Source organism: Mirounga leonina, unplaced genomic scaffold (assembly GCF_011800145.1).
Source record: "Mirounga leonina isolate KUSES-001 unplaced genomic scaffold, KU_Mleo_1.0 Mir_171, whole genome shotgun sequence".
NCBI lineage: Eukaryota > Metazoa > Chordata > Mammalia > Carnivora > Phocidae > Mirounga > Mirounga leonina.
This window is the reverse complement of record NW_023270436.1, coordinates 18083926-18099328: the sequence shown is the minus strand read 5'-3', so window position 1 is coordinate 18099328 and position 15403 is coordinate 18083926. Positions and strand designations below refer to the sequence as shown.

General features: G+C 57.0%; 1 protein-coding gene across 6 annotated transcripts in view; it reads right to left on the bottom strand.

The window, feature by feature from the left end:
- Positions 1-1584: 1584 nt before the first annotated feature.
- The window catches only part of CMKLR1 (chemerin chemokine-like receptor 1), a 45608-nt gene continuing 31789 nt past the window's right edge, over positions 1585-15403 (bottom strand). For 5 of the 6 annotated variants that reach the window (XM_035017229.1, XM_035017228.1, XM_035017227.1 and 2 more), the window contains 2 exons: positions 5452-5527; positions 1585-4919 (listed from right to left, as the gene is read on the bottom strand). In XM_035017229.1, coding sequence (XP_034873120.1) covers positions 3822-4916 — 1095 coding nt within the window. In that variant the 5' untranslated portion in view covers positions 4917-4919; positions 5452-5527 and the 3' untranslated portion in view covers positions 1585-3821. Of the gene's footprint in view, positions 4920-5451; positions 5528-8574; positions 9325-15403 lie in introns of those variants that run through there. The other variant, XM_035017233.1, reaches the window with a different exon arrangement.

Sequence of the window (15403 nt, the reverse complement as noted above, 5' to 3'; positions counted from 1 at the left end):
TTTAAAAAACTATTGGCTGTGTCTCCCACTAACCAGTGAAGGAGCTCCCGAGGACAGAGGCTGTGTATGCCCGGCTCACCCTTGCATTCCCGGTGCCGACCACAGCAGCGGCAAAGAGAAGGTAGTAAATAGATTTTTATGGAATGGATGAATGGGTGGGTATAGAAATGGTTATGTAAATGGCTGGATGCGCGGGTGGGTAGATGGATGTTGGGGTGGATGGGTGGGGTCTATCTTGAGTCAGTTACTAACAACCTGCTGTCCTTGGCGGCTAAGAAATTGAAATAAGTGGAGGGAATGCTTTTCAAAATGCAGATTCTGGGGCACCTGGGTGGCTCAGTCGTTAAGCGGCTGCCTTCGGCTCAGGTCATGATCTCAGGGTCCTGGGATCGAGCCCCGCGTCCGGCTCCCTGCTCAGCGGGAAGCCTGCTTCTCCCTCTCCCACTCCCCCTGCTGGTGTTCCTGCTCTGGCTATCTCTCTCTCTCTGTCAAATAAATAAACAAATCTTAAAAAAAAAAATGCAGATTCTTTGAAGTCCTAAATTTGGGGACTGTAGGGAGTTTCGGGCTTCTTCTTGCTGCTGCCTCCCAGCACTGCTGTGTGACTTTGGACAGCACGCTGCACTTCTCTGAGCCTGGCCTGCTGTTCTGTGAGGTGGAGGAAGGCAAAGGGGTTTTGGGGGGCAGGAACGTCCAGCTCAGCGCCCCACTCTCACCTCAGTCTCTTTATTCAAAAGCAACTTTGTCCTTAAAGGGAGAAAGCAAGCAAGCCCCCCTCCTGAATTATTTCGTGGTTGGACAGGCGGCTTCCCGGTTCCTCCTGGTCCTGGATACCATGCCCCAGCAGGAATTTTCCAAATTCAGGGTTTGGCAACCACAGGCCCCGGGCACCCCAGCTCCCCCAGAGCACCACATGCTAGGGAGGAATAGGAGAGAGGAGGGCCAGGGAACCACGGATCACTTCCATCCAAGCAAATACCGAGTCCATTTGCCCCAAAGGGCCGCTCTCAGCTCCCTCATCTGTAAAATGGGAACGGCCCTCATGGCTCTCACTGTTGGGTTCTCTCCTCTCCCACCCAGCCTGACCCCTAACCCTGCCAGAGCCAACTCTGGGGGCAGGCTTAAGCCACTCCTTCCTCATCTGGGTCACTGTCCCCTCCTGAGCCCCTCCCCCTTGTCCCCTTGCTGCCCCCCTCCCCCTTTCCCCATCCTCTCTCTCTCTCCTTCCTCCCATAGGCTGAAGAAGCTAGGAGCTCGGGCAGCAGACCAGGTTGAAAGCCCAGCTCCACCATTTACTGGCTGTGTGACCCAGAGCAGGTGGGGTCTGCAGTCAGAACCTCCTTCTGCATCACCCGTGCAGCTCTGATAGTCCTCTTCTCATTTTGAGGGTCTGATGGGATCATGAGCCTGACACATAGCACTTGCTTAATAAATGCCAGACCCCTTTGCTTTATCTCTATTCTGCATTTCCTCTGTGCTTCCCTCCCCCCTCCCTCTCAAACCCCACCTTCTCTGCGTGTCCCTGGGCCCGCTTCCCCATCCGCCCTCGGCCCACCCACCCCACCCAGGAAGCAGCACTTGGACGCCCCATCAGCCAGGTCCTGGCCCCGAAGGGGGGGGCCTCTCAGGCACAAAGCACGTTGGCTGCCTGTGGAGTAATGCAGGTGCACACTCTTTGTGAACCACAGGACCTTTGTACGTGGACCTGGGAGATCCTCTGAAGAAGCTGCAGGGACAGGATTCAGGAGGATGTCATGGTTGCATTTCAGTATTTAATGAGAAACTCCTGGCGGGGCAGCCAGGAAGAGGCCTGACCCTAAGGAGGAAACAGCTGGTTTGAATTTTACTCCTGTTCATCAGCTTTTCCAAGGACAAAATGATTTCCTGGCTCCCCGGCCCGACCCGGCCGGCACGCAGCCCAGGAGGAGCGAGGGCCCGAGCCCGAGCGAGCAACACCTGGGGGTCAGAGCCTGGGTGGCTGAGGACTGTCTCTGGGGCCTGACGTCCCACGCAGTCTCGTGCCTTAGCCACTTCACCTTTGCCGCTGTGGTGGGAGGTGACAGGCGCACTGGGCAATCTTGCAAGCTCCGTTTTTTGCTCTCCGACGGCCCAAGTTTAGATTTCCTGAAGCCACTGGACGCCCAGACTTGGGGTCAATTCCGAGCTGCCTCATCATAAGCACAATGACCCACGGAGGGAAGGAACAGTCTGTCTCTTAATGAGGTGTGATTTCCAAATAGCCCATGGCCTCGGGAACATGCCCAGCGCTGTGTAGACATTACATCTGTTCATTGCGTCTTGTCACGGAATTGGCTTCACAACAACACTTGGAAGACAAGAGAATGTGGAGGGCCAGAGGGCCCACCAGTGACAGCCTCTGTCCCCCCACTGCCTTCCCTGGAGGTCTCAGGGGGGGTGCAGCAGATGGGAAACATGGTGGGCACGAGTGGACAGGCATCAGGGGACTGGAGGCCAAGTGTACTTTCTTTGCCACGTTGGGTCATTTTGGAAAACTATTTGCAAGGCTGGCTTATGGGCTAGTTAAGAGGTTTATATTAATCTGCCGAGGAATCAATGTTTATGGTCAAAACCCCAAGCGTCTCTCAAAACCCTGATTCTGCAGCTTTCTTTGAGCCAGGCAGACCTAGTTTCAAATCCAGGTTCTGGCAGAGGCCTGCTGGACGCCCTCAGGGAAGTTACTTAACCTCTCTGAGCTTCAGCTATCCCTCATATGTAGAAGGGCAGTACTAACTGTACGGAACTCAGGCCTGCCAGGGGGAATACACGAGATAATACATGGACAGTGTTTAGAGTAGGGGATGCTAATAAATGCAGGCTATCATGAGTCTAGAATATTCTCAATGGATACATTCGTCATTAAAAAAACAGAGGATCTGGCGCCAGAGCTGAGTTCACATCTCAACTCTGCTTCTGGTTAGTCGCGCGGCGCTGGGTGAGTTACTCCCCGCCCCACCCCCACGGAGCTTCGGCTTTGTCATCTCTAAGTGGGACAATGACACTGCAGCCCAGGAAGGTGTCAGTCCTCCTTGAGAAAAGGCAACAGGGCTGCATGTGGAGGGGCTCCACGCCCGTGGCGTCCCCACGGCCTGCATCTCAGCGGCATGCGACAAGGGCCCAGCCTGCAGGCTCTGCTGAGTTCAGTGACGGAGCCCTTGGACCTTCTCTTCAACCTGCAGGCCGCTCCCAGGTTGCTTCCCGGAGCTGATTTTGGCAAGGCTTTGAGGAAGCTGAGGAGGAGGACAGGCCCTCCTTCCCTGGCCCCCTGACCTGGCGTGCTTAATTCTGAGCACTGGCAGTCAGAGCCGGTGGACCAGGGAAGGAAGGGACAGTCCCCGGGGACGGGGTGGAAGCTGTGGGTGACGCTGCCTGCCATGACCCAGACCCCAGGCAACAAAGGCAAGGGGAGAGCGGGGGCCTGGGGCGAGGGGCTGGCACCACCCCCATCCCCCAAATAGCCACCACCCCCAAAGCACCATCACCCTGGGAAGTTCGAGGGTGAGCACCTTCAGGCTGCCTCCTTTGAGGGCCGTAGCTCGCCTCCCTCCCCCGCCTCCCCCAGGCCCCAGGTCCTCACAGAGTCAGTCCAGATGGTTGAGAGGACACGGCATGCCCTGTCCACTGGGCCACTCGAAGAAAGGAGTTCCAGGCCCTGGGCTCCCAGCTCAAAACACGGGTCAGTCCCGGGCAGACTACAGCGGGCATCAGTGGGTCCTGAAGAGGTTCCTGCCGCAGTCTTGAGAAGGCAGAGCTCCGGGCCTCCAAGGCCGGAGTGTCTGTCCATCGGGCTTCCCAGATGAGCCTCAAAGCATGCTGGTCTCCCTCTCGTTCATCGACGACATCTTGGTAAAGCTCCTGTGGCTGGGGTAGGAGGAGTGGCCCGTGTCCTCGCTCAGAGCGTTGACCAGGCGGGAAAAGAGGGCCACCTTGAACTTTCTGAAGTCCTGGCCCATGAAGACGTACAGAATGGGGTTCATGCAGCTGTTGGCGATGGCGATGGCAGTGGCCAGGGGCAGACCCAGGCTGAAGACGGAGCCGGGCATGGCGGCGTGGTGGAGCTCCAGCAGGTAGAGCGTGTGGTAGGGACACCAGCAGAGGAAAAAGGTGATGATGATGGTCACGATGATCTTGAAGGGCTTCTTGGTCTTGGCCAGGCGGTTGCGCCGCAGCTTGCAGACGATGGTGAAATAGCAGGCTGTGATGATGAGCACGGGGACCAGGAATCCACAGAGGAAGCGGGTGACGGTCACCACCATGTGCCGGCCGAAGCCCACGGGGTCCAGGCGGGTGTGAGCGGGCCACGGGGCAGAGCCGGCCGCGGACAGGCTGAAGTTGTTAAAGCAGGATATTTTCCCATGCACGTGGGCCGTGTCCCGGAAGACCAGGGACGGAGAGCTCAGGAAGAAAGCCAGGACCCAGATGACCACACAGGCCACGTAGGCCAGCCGCACGCTGCGGTGGTTCTGCGACCAGACGGGGAGGAGCACAGAGATGCAGCGGTCAAAGCTGATGACGGTCAGCAGGAAGACGCTGGTGTACATGTTGTGGATGAGCAGGAAGTTGCTGATCTTGCACATGGCCGTCCCGAAGACCCAGTGGTAGTCCATGGCGGCGTAGGCGATGTGGATCGGGAGGAAGATGTTGAACAGGAAGTCCGCCACGGCCAGGTTGAGGAACCAGACAGTGTTCACCGTCTTCTTCATCTTGAAGGTGGCGATGATGATCACCAGCCCGTTGCCCAGGATCCCGAGGAAGCAGACGATGCTGTAGACCACCACCAGGAAGATCCTGGCCACCTTGCCTTCCAGGGGAGAAGACTCCTCCAAGACCATGATGGGGTCAAAATCATCCGAGTAGTCATCGTAGGCGAGGGAGGTGTTGTAATCCTCGTCGCCCATTCTCTGCGAAGGGAGACAGGGGTCAGTAGGGGAAGCATGAGGGGACTGGCTCTAAGAGGTTGGCCAACACCAGCAAGGCAGACAGGATTCTGCCTGACTCTGAGCCAGGCCAGTTTGGTATCTTGACGGCTTAAGTACTTACTTAACTACAAACCCCATTTTACAGACGGGGAAGCTGAGGTGGAGAGAGCCTAAGTCACTTGCCCGAGATTATACAACGGAGAAGAGGCGGAGGCAGGAGCCACACCCCTCCTTCAGAGTCTGTTCTCCTGACAACCCTGTTTTGCTGCCTCTCTGGGACGCCCCCCTTCCCCTTATAGTCTAGTGAGGGAAACGAACATTCGTCAGATTCCTCAACTCGTGGTAAAATCGCAGTGATGCTCGGTGTAATGAAGGAGGGGTGCGGTAGTGCTGGGAACTTGGTTCCGGCCATGTTTCCCAAACCCTGTGCTGGCATTCTCCAAGTGCTCCCACCTCGTCACGGGTCCCCCACCAGTGCCCTTTGGAGACATTTGAGACCACAGAAGCCCCTCACCGTTCACTGTTAGGGTGTCCAAGGCTCTCCGATGGGGGTCCTTGGCCAGTCAGTCCCTGGGCACAGCTAGAAACACCTGCAGGAAAGGATAGAGAGGTAGTGGTTGGATCCAGGGATAGAGCCAGAGATCGGATCTGTTGTCACCGCTCCCAGTTTACAGAGGAGGAAGCAGAGGCTCAGAAAGGCTAAGTGATGCCCAAGGGCAGAGGCTGGGGAGTGGTGGAGCCCCTCGAACCCAGATGAACTGCCGGCGCCTTCATCCCAACCCCCGCCCCACCCAAGCACATCTAGAGGAGGGCCTGCACCAGGGGCAGGGGCAGAGGAAGGCATGGGGGGAAGGGGGGTGCGGCGGGGGGGAGTGTGCGGATAGCTCCATGCGAGTCTGCTGCCAGGACAGCCCCAGAAAGCACCATTCCAGTAACTGGGACGACAGAAGAGGAACGGCCCTGAACACCCACTACGCCCCTCGTTTTGTCTTCCCAGGGCCTCTTTCAGGCAGGCGTGGTGACTCCCGTTTTGGATCTGGGGAACCGAGGCCCAGAGAGAGAAGCCTCCTTCCCCCTGGGCGTTGCCCGGGCCCCGTGGGGGCTGTGGATCACATGCAGACCCACCGGCGCGACAGCCTGGGGAGGAGACGGACACGAATACATTCACTGAGCACCTACCGTGTGCCAGGCAACTTAAGTGGTACTTGGGCCAATTCCCAGAACCACCTTGTTGGGGATTTTCCCAATCTAAGGAGGAACGCACTGAGATTCCGGGGAGTTGGCAAGCTTGGGAGGTCTTGGAGGCACGCCCGCGGGCATGGTTCAAACCCAACCTCGACCATCTGCCAGCTATGTGGCTTTGGATCCATGACTCCTCTCTGAGCCTTTGCTTCCTCATCAATAAAATGGGGATACTCACTCCTTCGCAGAATGGATGTAAAAATCGCAGGCCCTGGCAATATGGCGCATCGGTTCCGTGCTGGCGCATAATAAACCCTCAAAAAGTATTAGTGATTCCGTTAGGGCCCAGGTTGGGAGGGGGGGGGCGGAAACCGCTGAATTCCAAGATGGGATTTGAACACGGGGCTCTGACAGCCCTACGTCCAGGCACCTTCCAGCACCCAAGCTCTTCCCATCCTGACACATAGGCTCCAAACCAGACGTTCAGCTCTCGAGACTGCCAATCAATGCTTCATTATAAATAACTCAACTTCCACTGTGGAAATGCACTGCTGGTCCTTAATGGGCTTGAGGTTGTATTTTATGGCAGAAAAGTCATCTTTCGCTTTTATTAAATAAAAGCCACTTGGACAAGCCCCTTGAGCATCACTCTGGGTTCAAGGGACCAGAATTCAAGTGTCACCCCACTTGGGTATCATCCTACTTCTGCAGGCTGGGAAGATAGTCCCAACGTGCCCAGTGAGGGGTCCCCCGGGGCTTCCTGTGGCCCCTGGAATGCAGAGAGCACATGGGAACAGCATGCCCCACCCCCATAACTGGGGGGGAATATGACTGGTGGTCTGCTGAACAAGGGCTCTCACCATCCCTACGTGCTGCCCCTAAAATCATGGTCCGATGACAGGCACCAAGCATTTCCTTGAGAACAAAATGACCATGTCCTCATTCCCTACGCTGGGCCGTGCAGGCCGCAGGGATGAGGAAATGGCTTCCCTAGGGTCCCTTCCCATAGGAGCTCACAGCCAGTCACAAGGCACAGGACAGAGGTGTGCTGGGGCCGGAGCAAGGCCAGGAAGCCCGAAGCAGGCTGGAGAGGGGTGTCCCCCAGCCTGGGCATCAGTCCTACACTTCTTGGGGCAGGCAGGATAGTCTCCCCGGGCCCAGCATGCCTCCTTCATTGGCCGTCGGCGGCGGGGTCGGGGGGTGTCTAAGCCCCAAGAGGAGAGTGAAGAGGAGTGGGGATCCAGCACTTTGCACAGCGTCTGCAGAGATGCCCTGGACACAGATAACGTCACATCTGGCTCTCTGGCTGGGCCGGGAGCAGCTCGGGGTCAGAGGCCATGTCTTCTCATCTGTGAGCAGGGCGGGGCGTGGGCAGGATGAGGCAGCACAAAGTGGCGCTGACATCCTCTGGTCGTGTCCATCCGTCCACCCCCTCAGCCGACTAGGAATCGAGTGAGTCAGTGTCCCCAGTTGGCTTGTGCCCTCCCCCTGAGCCCCTCGGCCCTCCCGGGACAGCGTTTCATCACACGCCCGCCCTCGGCCGGTCCCGACCCACATCCCTCCCGCCTGAGCCCGTTTCTGCGCAGTACAGCGGAGGGGTAGAGGACACAGATGCTGGGGCCTGGCCAGGCTGCCAGCTCCCAAATCCTGGGTCTGCACAAAACTCCTGTGAGCACGGGCAAGTCAGTTAGCTTCTCTGCACCTCAGTTGTCTTATCTGTAAAATGGGTGTGATCCTCACAGTCTCTAACTCATGGGATGGCTGTGAGGCTTGAAAGTCACGTGTAAAGTTCTTAGAACAGGGCAAGCACTATGCTGTTCCCATTTTTGCTATGCCCCAGGATTCTACTCTTAAGGCCCGCCTAAAATGAACTTGGCCTGGGAAGGGAGGAGGGGCCGGGAAGGCCACAGGACCAGTGAGTCCTGCCCACTTATCTCCCCACTTCTGGGTTCAAGGGCGGATCAAGGGTGACACAGGCAAGGATTTTGCTTCTCTAAGCTCCTCTAATCTCTTTGCCTCTCAAATAGGGGTAAGAATGCCTCCCTCGTGTTGTTGGGAAGGTCAGGTGAAGCGACAACGAACCCTTGGCCAACTGTAAATTAAAAAGAGCTATAAAGTTCTAGTTATTTGTGTTCCTTAAACAAGTAATCAGGAAGCTCCTGAAGAAAGTATAACTATAGATCCATTGTATGTGTATATACACATAGCCAATATTTATTTGAGTGCTCACTATATGCCCAACACTGCTCGGCCAGGCTCCATGCAATGCTCCCGACAGCCCTGAAGGGATAACTTTAACTTGCAGGTGCAAAAAATGGAGGTTCAGAGAGGTGAAGCAACTTGCCCAAGGCCACACAGGTGGGAAGTTCGGACCTCCAAGAACCCCAAGTGAGCAGTGTCTTGGGCTCCCCCTGCTTCCCTGAGGGATTAAGCGGTCCCCAGTCCCACCACTTACCCCTTGGAGCTCTTTAAGCCTTAGCTTTGAAGCCCGAGAGCTCAGACCTTCGTCACATTCTTGATCCTCCTACAGAGCTGCCTTCCCTGAGCCACCTTGCCAGGTTCCCCTTCATCTTTCCTTCAAGATGCTTAGACTCGGCTCCACGTGAAAATCATACCTGCAATGCCATGTGTATCCCAGTCCATGAGCCATGGCCCACCCACTGCCTCTCTCGGGTGCCCTCTGTGAAGGCCCCTGCTCAGTGGGAAATGCCCAGGAGAATTCAGGGTAAAGAACAACATTGCTTCCCCTGAGACACTGGACTGCTTCCTCATTCTTAATAATTCAAGTTCAACAACTGATCACATTTCCCTTTTTGACGTGGCCACAAGGAAGCTCAGAGTCACATCTGCAGGTCAAAGGCAGCAACGGCATCCACCCTGCTGCCTCCCCTCAGCCTTCTGCACTGGTTCCGGCTGCTTCTTAGGTCTGCGGCGAGTTATACTTTCCACTGGTTTCCGGGTGATAAATAATGATTGATTGGGTGCACACAAGAGCCCAAACGCTATATAAATACTTTCACTGCACTAGCTCACATGTCCCCAGGAAGCCCCGGGAGTGGTGCTGCTGTGACTCCCCCATGTGAAGGCGAAGGAGCGAGGCTATTGTTGAGGCTGGTGACCAATTCACACCCAGGATGATCAGACCTTGAGCCCTGCTCTTAACCACTGTGCTTTCCAGAAGGTGGAGCACCTCTTGCTACATCTGTCCTCACCCCTCCTCATGCACTAGGGCGTCCAGCTCCATCTTCCCGGGCACCTACGCATTGCTCTCCTTTTCCTAGCCCCTCAAGGAGTCCACCTTCCCCAGTTCTCAGGACCAGTGACCCTGAGCTTACACCCATTTGGAACACCTTGAGCTGGGCTGCTCTGAGACCGCTAGGACAGACTGCCCAGGCCACGGAGACAGCACCCTGCCTCGGCGCCCCCTCCTCCCTGGCATCCCCTCCTGGAGACCTACAGGAAGCGCACGAAGGAAAGGATGGCTTTCTTTTCCTTTATGGCCTCAGCTCACCCTCCCAGCAGCCCTGAGAAGCAGGCAGGACAAGTGTTCTTATCATCCCCATTTGGCAGGTCCCAAAACAGAGGCCCAGAGGAGAAGCAACTTGTTCAGGTGTGGTCTTGGACCTCGCAGCCTCCAGAACTGTGAGAATGAAGGTTTGTTGCTTCAGCCCCACAGTCTCGGGCATCCTGCTACAGCAGCCTGGATGGGGGCTGAGCCCTCTCGGCGGCTCCACTGCGATCCCAGCGCAGCGGGGCCGATCCGAGGACTAATCCCCAGGCTGCTGTGAGGCTTGAGTAGGTGGGGTGTGTTTTGGGGCACTTGGGCGCTGCCTGGGGCACGAAAGCTCACCACTGTAAGTAACAGAGCACCTCCCGTGTGCTGGACAGCAGGCCACACACTTCACACCCCCCTATGACAGCCCTCTGGGGCCGGGACATGAGTGTACCCATTTACAGATGGGGACACAGAGGCACAGGGAGGTAAAGTAAGGTCTGTGAAGCACTGTACACACACCCTGTAGAGCCTAAGGCCACTGTAGTCTTTGTCACTGTTGCTGGTGTTTGTGGGGTGGGGGTGGGGGTGGCCAGAATCAGCATCCCCTAGAGTTTTCTATCGGTACCCGCTTCTGACCCCAATGGTCCCTTCATCTCCACTCTGGCCAGCGCCCAGTCCTCTCCCTGCGATGCTGACCACGTCCTACCTGCTGCCCCCCCAGCACCCCGAAAAGGCCTGCCGGACGGCAGACGCTCAATCTTCACCAGTCCCCAGCTCAGTGCCTGGCACAGCCCAAGTGCTTAAGAGGTACGTGTGGTATTCATTACCGGCTTCGTCATTTACCGGACACTTCTGTGTGGCAGGGGCCAAGCCCGTTAGAAATGCTGTCCCGGGCAACAGTCCTGCAAGGAGGCAGGTGCCCTTCTCCCCCGAGGCTTTGGGAACATGGCACGTCTTGCCTACCGTAGCAGTCGGCTCGGGCTGCTGTAACGAAGGACCCCAGGCTGGACGGTTCAAACAACAGATGTTGATTTTCTTACAGTTCTGGGGGCTCTAAGTCCAGGATCAAGGTGTTGGCAGGATTGGTTTCTCCGAGGGTCCTTCTCCCTGGCTCATACACAGCTACCTCCTCCCTGCGTCCTATATGGTCTTCGCTCTGTGTGGGTCTGCATCCTGATCTCTTCTTATAAGGAGCCCAGTCAGGAGGGATTGGGGTCCACCCTAATGACCTCATTTTACCTTAACCACCTCTTCAGAGGCCCTGTCTCCAAATACAGTCACATGCTGAGATATTGGAGGTTTGGACGTCAAGATACAAATTTGGTGGGGGGGATACAATTCAATCTATAACACCTACACGTTGGCATTATTGTTATAACCTAGCACTGTTATTTGTGGTTCCTCCAGATGGTTCACACTGAGTGTGGGGGGGTCTTATCCCCAGCTCTCTGCCCCATGGCCTCACCCACGCTGGGGCCCAAGTCCCATCCTTACAATGGGTTACACACACACACACACACACACAGGCCCTGCCTCCAGGGCTGCCTGCCTCCCAGATATTTATAATCTCCAAACCCATCAAGGGATTGTCATCTACAATGTACAAGAAACTCCTTCCTTCAAATCCAAAAAGAGAGCAATCCCAACAGAACAAAAGTCAAATGATATGAATAGGTAATTTACCAGATGGAAACTTCCAAAGGTCAGCATATGACAAATTCTTGCTTGAAGACATGCAAATGAGAACCACGGCCAGATAACACTTCGTGCCCACTGGACTATGGCACGAATACAAAGCTGGCATGTCTACCCCTCAGGCTGGCAGGGTGGGGGCGCACGGCTCTCATGCCACACTGTGGGTACCCGTGAACCCCTGTGCACCTTCCAGCCCCGGGAGGCACCAAACACCAGGACGCTCATGTGCAGTATTTGTGGGTGTGGGTGTGTGTGTGGTGGGGGGGCATGACTTAGCTTTAGCTCTCCAGAAGCAAACCTCAAGTGAGGATCCCTGCAAAAGTGATTTATCAAGGAAATGTTCCAGGAAAAATCAGTAAGGGAGTGGAGAAATAGGATCCGGAAGGGGAGGAGGCTGGGCAAGGGTGCAGAAGGTGCCCTTGGCCCTTGCTTGCGCTCAGGGAACAATGGAGGTCATGGTCCAGGAGGCTGAATATTTGTATCCCTCTGCCCTGCCCATGTGCATTCCCAGGCACTCCCAGCCCCTGAGGTCAATCCTCCAACAAAGAGTGAAGGTCTGGCTGTCAGGGGCAAGAGACCACAGGGAGACTGTGTGCACAAAAACAATCAAGATTCCGGGGGGCTGGGGGGGGCAAGCACACAGAGGCGTCCACTGATGGCTGGAAGCTGGAGGCCCCTGAATGTCCATTGTGGGAGAGGGAACCAGTGAATGCTGTGCAGCTGGTAAAAGCAACAGATCATCCAGGGTATACACAGCAGCAGGATTCGGAGCATCTTAAAACCACCTAACCATAACAGCACTTAAGTGCATTGAAAACACACACGCAAAAGCAGCGATGCACACAAAACAGTAACAAACATTTTGCAAGAACACCGCCAAATAACAAGATGCACACCGAACAGATTTACAATGGTCCCGTGGGAGCCGCGGTGGGAGGGAGAAGGACAGAAAATGCGGCTAAGGGGAAATGAGCACCGTGAAGAAAGAGAGGTCAAGTGTGGGGGCTTCCGGAGGCTGGCGATGTGAATGAGGATGGATGCAGGGGTGTCATTGTGTCAGCCCTCTCTCATCTCCTGAGGCCCAGGAAAACCCAGAGCAAACAAACAGACACCCCGAATCCTTGGCTGGTGTTCATGTTTGGGCAGTGCTCAGCCCACGCCTGCATCCCTGAACCCCTGATGAAGCCACGCTTGGCCGGCTGAGGACCAAGAGAGCAGCCTTGGCCGGGCCCAGGGCCCTTCGGTGCCCCACCCCGAAGCCTCCTCTCAGACTGGGAATGAACTTGGATGCGCCACTGGAAGCCCTGGCCCAGAGTAAGCTGGCTCCGTGGCACCCAAGGCCTCGTACCTCCTTGGCGAGCCCAGCTCCTGCCCAGGACGGATGGGGGCTCAAGGTCACATCTGATTCCTCCTGCCACAGAGAGCAAAAACCTCAGGCGGATGTTACTGGCTTCATTTTTATTAAACAAACATGTATTTAGCCCTCACTACCTTCTAGGCACTATTACGAAGAGGAAACTGAGGCCCAGAGAGGGTGAGTAACGTGCCCAAGGTCACACAGATCGCTCAGGTAAGCAAGGTAGGTCAAATCAGGCACTGTGGATGGAGGAGGAAGCTCCAGGCAGGTAGGTGTCATGTTGGGCTTCAAACTCAGCCTGCCGGAACTGCCAAACCCACTCTCTTTCCTTGTCTACCACCTCGCCTGCCCGGAACATTCTGGAATTCTCTGGTCTTTGCTCCAGTGGAACCACCTAAGAGCCCCCACCAGGGTCAATCTGGCAGGGTTCATGGTGTGCATTTTACAGATGGGGCAAAACGAGTTTCCAGGTTCCCCGCGAGTTTTCTGCTGGGCCCCCCTGCCTCTAGTGAATGGTCCGAACGGGAATGTGTCACGATCCCAGGTGCTGCAGGAAAAGTCTTTTGGAGATGGGGGTGCATCCGTGCATCCATCCTGCAGGCATGCGTGGAGCCTGCTGCCCCCGGCCCAGGCTTGGAGGCTGGGATGCACTACGGGGGCCTTTCCCCACCCGGACCTCCCCCTAACACTGCGAGGGTGGCTGTCACCAATCCTGCTTTCTCAAGGAGACGGCTGAGGCCAGAGGGGGTGGGGGTGGGGTTGCTTGCCTGAAGTCACACATCTGGCGAGCGGCAGTGCAGGGATTTGAATCTGGTCCATCTGCGTCCAAGGCCCCACCTTCCCCAGCTACTGCCTGCTGGCCTGTGTCCCCACGGGCTCAGGGGACAGCAGGGCTGGGAGGCATCTGGGCAGCAGCCGTGTGCCTCCGGCTTCCCCTCTGTGTCTTTGTTCATGCCCCTCGGCTAAACGGGTGCCCTAAGGCTGCAAAGAACTCAGCTCCCTTTCCGTCTGTGTCTGTCGGTCGGGGTCTCTCCCTGCTTCTCGTCCTTCAGCCCCTCTCTCTCTTTCTCCTCAGCTCTGCGTGTGCGTCTCCGTGTCTCTCTCTCCTCCGTGTAGTCTCCCTGTCTTCTGTCTCCCCGCCCCCAGTCCCAGTCCTCCCCCGTGAGAGGCTCAGCCGGCACCTCGCCTGCCCTCACTCACCTCTGCGCTGACCCGGCCCCCCGCTACCAGCGGCCCCTCGCTCTCCCACCCCGCTGCCTCTCCAGCCACGGCCGGCCTGCCACTAACCTCCTGGCCACGGGCCCAAGGCAGGAAGCGCTTTCCTTCAAGGGGGAGGTCTGGCCTGGCTGACGTCCTCCTCTGCCACCTCCCCCACGGCCCACCCTGACGGGCCAGATGGCAGCCCCGGAGGCCTCTCCTCCAGCTCCCTGCAACCTCGGGAAGGGGGATGCCTCTCCCTCGCGGGCACCCCGTTTTGTGACTGGAGAAACTGGGGTCCAGACGGAGCAAGTGACCCTCCCTAAGCCACAGAGAAGAAGAGGGGCTCAGTCTGTCCTGTGTGTAGTGTGTCCCCGGAGCCCAGACCTCTGCCTGGCCCGTCACACCCCCCTCACGCCTCACCCCTCTGGAGCCTCCCTGCAGAGATCTGCAAACAGAGGCTCACTCAGAGAGGTGAAGTGGCCGAGCAGGGCTCCCGTGGCCTTTAAGCCTCAGCCTAGGATTTGAACCGAGGATGCTCTGACCCCCAAATCTGTGCTATTTCTCCTTGCCCAAGATCACAGCCTTGGCCCGCAACTGAAGTGTAAAGAGGCCTTCCACGCACCACTCCTCCTTCACAAAAGGCCCTCCTCAGCCGCATGCTCGCCTCCCACCGGCCCCGGCAGCCTCTGTAGGTTCTGACGTCTGTCTGCTGCAGAGTTCCCTGGCTGCCCCCGCCCGCCAGTTGCCCACCGCCCGACAGATCGCTCTCCGAGAGACACACCTTAGGGGTTACAATCCCTGGATCCCCAGCTCGGAGGGACTCAGGAACCTCGAAACCACACTGCACTGCAGATATTCCCACCGCAGGCTGGCCGCCAGCCCCGGGACAGAATTAGCTCTGTGTCGGGAGAGAATTTCCTCCCTAGTCCCACGCCCACACTTAGGAGCTCACACTGAGTCACTGCAATGAAGCTAGAAAGTGCTGGCTGCCTAACAGCCTGTCCCATTTTCTTTGGGTTTGGATGGGGCCCTGTTTGAGCTTAGGAACCTGTAGGAGCGGGCCACAGCGTGGAGCTTACAGCCCTGGACCTGGACGAGCCCCTTGCTCAGAGACCAGAGGCCCCAGGAAACCTCCAACAGTGAGGAGGGCCCAGAAGCAGGAGACGCTGGGACTGAGCCTGGGCTGGATCCCCAGCCCCAGATGAGAGCCTGGCTTGGTATCAGGTTCCCGGGCCCAGGGAGAGCATGGACACTTCCTTGCAAACCCGGCCCCACTCTTATATGGCAGACCCAGCAACAGTGGCCGGCCGCATAAGGCCCCTAGTGAGAGCGTTTGGGTGGACGTCCTTCTTTCCAAGCTCAGAAGCCATCTGGCCCCATTGGTGTGTCCGATGCACAAACACTGCGTGTCCTCCCAAGCACTCAGCTCGTGTCCAAAGCCCCCAGGCAGATAGCCTGTGCCTCTTCCCATAAACACTGCCCCAGCCCCTGGAGGTGGCCTGTAAACAAATTCCCCCCTGCTTAGGTCCCCCGAGA